A 9,416-nucleotide genomic window follows, 5' to 3' on the forward strand; every position below is an offset into this window, starting at 1 on the left:
TCCTTGTTTTTTTTTTTTTTTTTTATTTAACTGTTAGTCTTGTCTGTTAACTGTACAAACATTCTTTCTCATTTCATTTTATTTTTTCAGCCTATATATTTTTCCAGCCTACATTTTTCTACATTTCTACTTTTTTTGTTTATTTATTTCTACCTCCTATCTCAAACCCCACCCGCTAGGAAACCGCTGCCCTGAGTGAGAAAGCCCAACCTACACTCGGACCGTGGACAGGATTCGAACCAGTGCGCTTGGAGACCCCTCAGACCCAAAAGCACGCATGTATTGCCAGTCATGGTGTTAAAAGTATATATTGTGTCAGAATATACAAAACTCAATAGTCTAGCTGCCTTTAACCTGTATTGTTTCTCATATCAGTTCCATTTTCTTTTTTTTTTTCAGCTTGTATTTGTCTAGTAGTTATTATTACTCTTGTTTAGAATCGGCAGTCACAGTGTTAGTTAGAGTATATAGTCAGAATCTACAAAGCTTTTTAATTTAGCTACCTCTTCCGTTATTCAATCTCATATCAGTTCATTTCAGCTGTTTTTTTTTAGTTTATTATTGCTCTTGTTTAGAATAGGCAGTCACAGTGTTAGTTAGAGTATGTAGTCAGTCAGAATATACAAAGCTCTTTAATCTAGCTACCTCTTACGTTATTCAATCTCATATCAGTTCATTTCAGCTGTTTTTGTCTAGTTTATTATTACTCTTGTTGAGAATCGGCAGTCACAGTGTTAGTTAGAGTATGTAGTCAGTCAGAATATACAAAGCTCTTTAATCTAGCTACCTCTTCCGTTATTCAATCTCATATCAGTTCATTTCAGCTGATTTTTTTAGTTTATTATTGCTCTTGTTTAGAATAGGCAGTCACAGTGTTAGTTAGAGTATATAGTCAGAATCTACAAAGCTCTTTAATCTAGCTACCTCTTCCGTTATTCAATCTCATATCAGTTCATTTCAGCTGTTTTTGTCTAGTTTATTATTACTCTTGTTTAGAATCGCCAGTCACAGTGTTAGAGTATATAGTCAGAATATGCAGATTTCTTTAACCTAGCTGCCTCTTGTATCAGTTCTCTATATTTTTATTTTCAGTTTGTGTTTTTTTAAAGTTTTCATTATCATTACTCTTGTTCAAAATGTATAGCCAGTCACAGTGTTAGTTAGAGTGTATATTGAGTCAGAATATACAAAGCTCTGTAGTCTAGGTGTCTCTTTTCTCATAGTCATTTGTAAGTTGAGATGAATGACGTAAGAAAAAGTGTGTGACGTCATCAGCTGAACCCAGACCGAGACCTTTTCCCTTCCCTTCATGCAGATGCTGGGTCAGTGTGTGTGTGTGTGTGTGTGTGTGTTATTGTTATTGTTGTTCTTTTTCCTTTTGTCTTCCATTAGCCAAACCTATTGAAATTAAAGAGAGAGAGAGAGAGAAAAAAAAATAGATTATACTCCTAAAAATACTGATAATAATAATGTTAATATTTTGTAGCCCAGTTCAGAAAATAGATAACCAAAACACCCCTCACACCGTTACCATGACAACGAGAGACGCTAGCTAATCTCAGTGTTGTGTTGACAGAGAGGGGAGAGTGTTGCTTCCGGCTCTTCCTCTCTCTCGCACCCTCACTCTCACTCTCTCTCACTTATATTCCTCCCACATCATAATTTTGAAAGGTAGTCTTGCATTTTTATTGTATATATCTATTTGTTTGTCTATTCATTTATATAACTTTTTGTAATGGTGTGTGTGTGTGTGTGTGTGTGTGTGTGTGTGTGTGTGTGTGTGTGTGTGTGTTCTCTCGTATGGCTGAAAATATATGACTCTCTCTCTCTCTCTCTCTCTCTCTCTCTCTCTCTCTGTGTGTGTGTGTGTGTGTGCAAATGATTATAGCATTTTCTTCCCCACAACAACAATCAATAAGGTTGAAGTTTATATTTAGGCATAATTATCCTTATTTTTGCATCTTACCACCTCTCTCCTCTCCCCCCCTCTCTCTCTCTCTCTCTCTCTCTGTGAACCCTCGCTAACAATTTTTTCTTCATTATTTTCCTATTTTCTCCTCTTTCCCTCTTTTCTCTAACCTCACTCAATCTCTCTCCCGCAGCAAAACACTATCAAAACCCTCGACTCCCTTGAAAATAAATCCCAGAGCACCACTTCAAGGGCCTCGAGGTGACTCCCGGTGCTAAACGCCTATCAGATCCCCCGACTCCCTTGAAAACACGTCACAGAGCACCACATCAAGGGCCTCGAGCTGACTCCCGGTGCTAAACGCCTATCAGATCCCTCGACTCGCTTGAAAGACCAGATTCTCGCTATGCCGCCTCTCAAAACTATACAGCAGCTGAAGACACTAAGTACATCTGCTCTTACCAACTTTCTCGCCAGCGCCTTCGTGAAGATTGTAGGAGGAGACCCGATTGTGAGGAGGATTGTGGGTAAGAAGAGCTTTAAAGGAAAGAAGAAATGCAGTTTGAAGGTATGTTGTTGTTTTCGTTGTTGTTGTTGTTGTTGTTTTCTTGTTTATTTGTTTTACGTGTTTTTGTTGTTGTTTTTCTTGTGTGTTTGTGTGTTTGTTACAGTGTTTATCTATTGTATCTATCTATCTGTGTGTGTGTCCATCATTTTCATCTATTCACCATTCATTCTATCTATTTATCATTCACAATATTTATTAATCTATCTACTTACCTATTTATCTATCTATATTTACCATTCCACCCATTCATCTATCTATCTATCTATCCTTATCTAACTAACACATTCATCCACATTTCGCTCCACCCTCCACCCGCTAACCCGCCCCATTCCTTCACAGCCACGGTCACCAAACAAACCACACACCACCCCCAGCAGCGGTGGTGGTGACAGTAGCGTCCTCACCACCGCACACACCGCCTTGCAAGTGACACGCATACAGCAATACCTAGGCGAGGGGGTCCCCAAGGATACCCGGGAGTCCTTACTGCACCAAGTCCTTTTAGAAGTGACGGAAGCGCTGACAAGACCACGGAGGGGGAAGAAACATGATGTGGGGTTTGAAATGAGGGTTCAGCGTCTTCACCGCGCCCTCAGCCACACACTAGACACCCTGCTAGGCTCACACGTAGCTACTCTTGACCTGACGCCCATACAGCACCAGGTCCTGAAGTGGCTGTCAACTTGTAGGCTCAATAACCGCGATCCTAAAGCCACGGGGAGTCTAACCACAGCTAGACTCGAAAACATGATGCTAGTTGTCTTAGGAGAGAACGTGAGCAGATTAGCTAGTCTCTCCACACTCATCTGGCCTCATTTAGTCACTGGTGAGGCTATCAAGCTCATAGGAGGTCACTGCAGGTCACTAAAACGCCTCGAACTTGCTTGTAACTGCGAGGCCACCTTTGCTATGAATTATGTGAAGGAGGACCCAGAGTTTGCGAAGCAGGAAAAGGCTCTGGTTTCCTCCCTAGGGGCTCTATATGACCGTGCCCCTGGGGATTTCAGCGGTACAAAGCCTGGGGGGTGTCCTAAGCTGAAAAAACTAATACTGCCACGCTTAGATGATGAGGATGGAGGGCTGGCAATGCATGTCACACGCGCGCTTTGTCATTTACGCGGGCTGGAATCGATCACTGGCGCTCCGATGTTGGTCTCCCTCTCACAGCTTCGGCAGGAGAGAAACGCCCCTTCCAGCCTCTCCCTGAAGCATTTAAGCGACATAGACACGTACAATAGACGCCCCGTGCCTGACATGCAGTACTTGACCCAAATCGTACCGAAATTAACGACTATTGAGGTTATTATGAGTGAAAATGTTACAGTTGCCGTGCTGAATGCCTTCCCGTCAGCCACCTCCCTCAGCCTCACCCTCCCAGATTTCTACCTTTCAGCACGCCGCTACAAAAATCTGCGCCATTTAGACATTAATTTAGAGTTCCAGGTAGCTTGGCCATTACTCCAGGCGTTGAGCAAGGGGAGAATACCTTTGGAAACCCTTACAATTCGCCATTCCACGTTTCAAATGGGCTTAGACAGCTGTACCAATGAAATATCAATCCTAGCCCCTGTTCGTCTGCCAAGTCTGACATCTTTTACCCTCATTCGCTCCAGTTTTATTGAGTTTAATGCCCTGAAAACCCTCATGTCTGGGACCCCTAACCTCAAAAACCTCACTTTGACCCTGACTGATGATAGAAATTACATGGTAGACGAACTAAATGATTCCTTAGTTAATGTTATTGCTCCCTTCCTTCCCTCCCTCACATTCTTCACAGCGGAGTGTCAATATAAGACAAATTTATATAACCAGCCTAATTGCGTGCTGACAATGGCCGCTGTGGAGATGCTGTGTGATAAATGCCCTCTTTTGAAGTTCATTGGCCATTTAGATGTGTGGGATGTGACGGAGGAGGAAGTGAAAAGGCTAAATGACTGGGTGAAAAGGAATAATTATGATTTACACGTTGTTTAAAGAAATATGGAGGAAGGAAAGTAAGTATAAGACAGGCTATGGAGAAGAATGTAATAAATAGATATAGAGAAAGGGAGAGATGAGATAGGCTGTGTCAAATAATGGAATAAATGATAAAAAGGAGATAGAAATAAGATAGGCTAATGGAGAAGAATGCAATAAATATGGAGAAATAGATATGAGATTAGATAATAAGAAAAGAATAGAAGAAAAAAAAAAGAAAGAATAATTAGTTAAAAATGATAAGAAAAGATTTAAAAAAAAATAGAAAACTAAACATGAGAAAGACGTAAATAAATAAATAAATAAATAAATAAATCACTAGGCTTAGATAGGTAGGCTGGCAAACACAATAGGCTTTTAGTAGTGAAGATTGATACACAGCCTGCCTTAGTGATACGCAAATATATAAATGCTTAACCAGTATAGAAGTTTATTAGTGTTTAAAAAAAGATGTATTATTATTATTATTAATGTATATTTTGTAGTGTATTTGAAGTTTGTCAGTTAATTCATTTTCTGTATAATATTTTGTTTAGTTGAAGTTTTGTATTGTTGTGAGTGAACCAAAGGAGGAGGAGGAGGAGGAGGAAAGGGAAGAGAGGAAGAGAGGAGGAAGGAATGGAGGAAGTTAGAGAATAAGGAAGAGAGGAAGGAATGGAAGAAGTTAGAGAGAGGAATAGAGAATAAGGAGGAGGAGGAGAGGAAAGGGAGGAAGAGAAGAGGAAGGAAGGAGGAGGAAAAGGAAGAGAGAAAGAGAAAAGGAAGGAAGGAAGTGAAAGGAACAGACAGGAAGAAAGCGGGAAAAGGAAGAGAGGAAGAGAAAGGAAGGAATGAAGGAAGTTATTGAAAGGAATAGAAAAGGAGAAGAAGAAGGAAGGGAGGAAGTTAGCGAAGAGGAACAGAGAATAAGGAGAAGGAGGGAAAGGAGAGAGGAAGAAGAGGAAGAAGGAATGAAGTTAGAGAAGTTTGTTAGATAATTAATGTATATATTTTACGTTTAGTGTATCATGAAGCGTTGCATTATAATTTTGTATAGTATATAATAATTTTCAAAAAAGTATATTGTTTATATTGAAATTACACCATTTAATAATCTCAATGGCTATCTTTTTATTCAATCATATTTTATTTACTATTATAACCATTATTTTAGAACAAGAGAAGAAAAAAAAACTATATAATAAAAAAATATTGCAGTTATGAACGCGAAACTTTCAAAAGATGTGCCGATTGGAGCTCATCTCAAGTGACCTCAGTATGGATGCGGAAGTCAGAGGGAGAGGATGTGTGTCCTTATAAGGGAGAGATTACCACGTGCTCTTTGTTTTGATTGGAGAAAGAGACACAGAGAGAGAGAGAGAGAATAAATGTGTCTGTTTTTTATTATTTATGTTCTTAATTTCTTTAGCTTTTCTTGTATTTTTTTTTTTTTTTTTGTTAATTTATGTGTGTGTGTGTGTGTGTGTGTGTGTGATTAAACAGTAATATGAACTGGCGCCATCTTGTTGTTGTTGTTGTTGTTGTTTCCTCCTCCTCCTCCTCCTCCTCCTCCTCCTCCTCCTCCTCCTCCTCCTACTACTACTACTACTACTACTACTACTACTACTACTTCATCTTAATATCCTTCATCTTGTTCTTCATTCCTCCTCCTCATCATGGTCTTCCTCCTCCTCCTCCTCCTCCTCCTCCTCCTCCTCCTCCTCCTCCTCCTCCTCCTCCTCCTTCTCCTCCTCCTCCATGACACACGTAACTAGACAGCCAATGACGTCACAAAGAGGAGATTCTGTGTGTGTGTGTGTGTGTGTGTGTGTGTGTGTGTGTGTGTGTGTGTTGGCACAGAGAGGGGGAGGGGAGGTCACTTAAGGGGGGGGATAAGGTCAGAGGTGAACGGAGCAGTAACCATGAGAGAGAGAGAGAGAGAGAGAGAGAGAGAGAGAGAGAGTTTTTATTTTCTATTGATTTCAAGTTTTATAAGTACAAAATTTGAACTTGTTGTTGTTGTTGTTGTTTTTTCTTCTTCTTCTTCTTCTTCTTCTTCTTCTTCTTCTTCTTCTTCTTCTTCTTGCGAGTCAATTTATTACCTTGTTTATATATGTCATCACCTCCTCCTCCTCCTCATATATGTCATCCTCCTCCTCCTCCTCCTCCTCCTCCTCCTCCTCCCAGCAACACCTTCCTTCATAGTAACGTCATCTTCCCTACACGTGATTTTCTCCTCCTCCTCCTCCTCCTCCTCCTCTTCCTCCTCCTCCTCCTCCTCTTCCTTCTCCTCCTCTTCCTCCTTCTCCTCCTCCTCCTCCTCTCTTCTTTCTATTTATTTTACTAGTTTATCTATTCGTCTATTTATATATTTTGTTACTATCGCCTCCTCCTCCTCCTCCTCCTCCTCCTCCTCCTCCTCCTCCTCCTCCTCCTCCTCCTCCTCCTCCTCCTCCTCCTCTTCCTAACCTAACCTAACCTAATTCACTATCTCTTTTTCCAATCTTGTCATTATCCTTTTGAGAGAGAGAGAGAGAGAGAGAGAGAGAGAGAGGATTTTTATTCATTAAACTTCAAGGAGACAAGGAGTAAACTATATCTATGTCAAGGCTCTCTCTCTCTCTCTCTCTCTCTCTCTCTCTCTCTCTCTCTCTCTCTCTCTCTCTCTCTCTCTCTCTCTCTCTCTCTCTCAAAAGAAAACGAGAAAAAATAATAAGAAAGAAGAGAGAGAGAGAGAGAGAGAGAGAGAGAGAGAGAGAGAGAGAGAGAGAGAGAGAGAGAGAGCATAACTGGCATAGTGATGGACATACCCAGTAGTAGAAGAAGAGGAGGAGGAGGAGGAGGAGGAGGAGGAGGAGGAGGAGGGCGTGAGTGTGTGTGGGCGCGCACGTGTGGGCGTGACGTCAAAGGGGTGATTGGTACGCCCGAAATTGGGGCGGAGAGACAGCTGTGAGAGAGAGAGAGAGAGAGAGAGAGAGAGAGAGAGAGAGAGAGAGAGAGAGAGTGGGATGATAAAAGGAAGTTGAAAAGGAATAAAGAAAAAAATGAGAAGATAGATGAAGAAGAGGAGGAGGAGGAGGAGGAGGAGGAGGAGGAGGAGGAGGAGGAAGAGGAGGAGGAGAAGAAGGAAGGAGGAAGGAGAAGGAAGAATAGGAGGAGAAAGAAAAATAGGAGAAGGAAGAGAAGAAGGAAAAAGAAGAGGCAAGGAGGAGGAGGAGGAGGAGGAGGAGGAATACAAAGGAATACAAAGGAAGACAAACAGCAACAGACCCTTAGGTCCTTACTAGGCTGTTTGTGGAGACTATCTACTAACTACCAGTGGCAGAGACAGGACAGCAAAGCAGAAGGCTCCTCCCACCCGCCCCTCCCTCCAGCCGAGACTGGCAGGAAAAAAAGGCGAAACCATGTGATATTAAAAAATCACATGGAATTTTAGTAGAGAGTGAAAAGGAAATGTGTGTGTGTGTGTGGGGAAAGTGTTAACGCTTGGTGAATGTCATGTGGTGTGTGCATTGTGTACGTGGATGCACAGTGTGTATGTGGAATGGGTGGTGCGGCAGCCTTGCCTGGCGCTTTCTAGGGAGGCAGCAGTCAATGAGGCCCCAGCTCCGTTCAATCCAGTGAGACAGCATACTTTCCCTGTAGGGACTCCTTACGCTGATAGCCCCTTGCAACATTGATCCCTGGTACTTAGTTCCCGATGATGATCAATGGTTGACAAGGCCCTCTCAAACACAGCCCGTCACAGGTCGAGAGTAGTAGTAGTGACCGTTCACTCTGGGCTATCTGTGCGTGTATGCAGTGTAGTGTAGTATGTATGTAAACACAGTGTGGAGTCAAAAGGTGGTGCGGCAGCCTTGCCTGGCGCTTTCAAGAGGCAGCAGTCAATCAGGCCCCAGCTCCGTACAACCACTGTAAAGTGCACTTCCCTTTAAAGGGCGCCGCACACTGTATGGTTACCCCTGCAGCGGTGACCCTGGTACCTTAAATCCCGATGATGGTCACCTACTGTCAGGGCTCTTGACTATCCACAGCCCTTCACAGATCGAGAGTAAAAGTAGTGACCGTTCACTCCGGGCTATCTGTGTCATGTATGGAGGGTGAGAGTAATTTAAACTAACGGGCAATTTAATTCACGATCAGAGGCCCGGGAGATAAAAGAAAAAGCGCAAATTATTCGGAAATGAATAGCGACAACCGGGGATTACATTCAAAGTATTTATCGAGGCGAACTTTGAACGTTTCGATAGTACCTGAGTTGACAACATTTGATGGCAGACCATTCCATATATTGACTATGCGATTAAAGAAAAAGGAGGAGGAGGAGGAAGAGGAAGGAGAAGGAAGAATAAGAAGATGAAAAAAGAAGACGAAGAAGAAGAAGAAGAGGAGGAGGAGGAGGAGAACCAAAATAACTTCATAAACATTACAAAATTATATCACACACACACACACACACACACACACACACACAGGATATCCTAATACACGTACACAAATATCCTGGCGCCTGTTTGTGTGTCGCCAGGAGGAGGAGGAGGAGGTGGCGACGGCTGGACGGAGGAGGAGGAGGAGGAGGAGGAAAGGAAGTGATTGTGAGAGGAGAGAGAGAGAGAGAGAGAGAGAGAGGAAATGAGTGATTGTGTGTGTGTGTGTGTGTGTGTGTGTGTGTGTGTGTGTGTGTGTGTGTGTGTGTGTCTGGTCAAGCTATGTACTAAACTATTTTCCTCCTCCTCCTCCTCCTCCTCCTCCTCCTCCTCTTCTTGTGGTTATCATTATTGTTGTTATTCTTGTTCTTCTTCATCCTAGCAATCCTCTTCCTCCATTTCTTCTTCTTCTTCTTCTTCTTCTTCTTCTTCTTCTTCTTCTTCTTCTTCTTCTTCTTCTTCTTCTTCTTCTTCTTCTTCTTCTTCTTCTTCTTCTTCTTCTTCTTCTTCTTCTTCTTCTTCTTCTTCTTCTTCTTCTTCTTCTTCTTCTTCTTCT

General features: G+C 42.2%; 1 protein-coding gene across 1 annotated transcript; it reads left to right on the plus strand.

Moving 5' to 3' along the window:
* Positions 1 to 485: 485 nt before the first annotated feature.
* Positions 486 to 4,680, plus strand: LOC123505222. Its single transcript, XM_045256408.1, has 3 exons — positions 486 to 1,322; positions 2,103 to 2,477; positions 2,817 to 4,680. Exons 2-3 carry the CDS (start codon positions 2,316 to 2,318, stop codon positions 4,449 to 4,451), a joined length of 1,797 nt encoding a protein of 598 aa, XP_045112343.1. The 5' UTR covers positions 486 to 1,322; positions 2,103 to 2,315; the 3' UTR covers positions 4,452 to 4,680.
* Positions 4,681 to 9,416: the final 4,736 nt, after the last annotated feature.

The sequence above is a fragment of the Portunus trituberculatus genome, chromosome 2 (assembly GCF_017591435.1).
Source record: "Portunus trituberculatus isolate SZX2019 chromosome 2, ASM1759143v1, whole genome shotgun sequence".
Lineage (NCBI taxonomy): Eukaryota > Metazoa > Arthropoda > Malacostraca > Decapoda > Portunidae > Portunus > Portunus trituberculatus.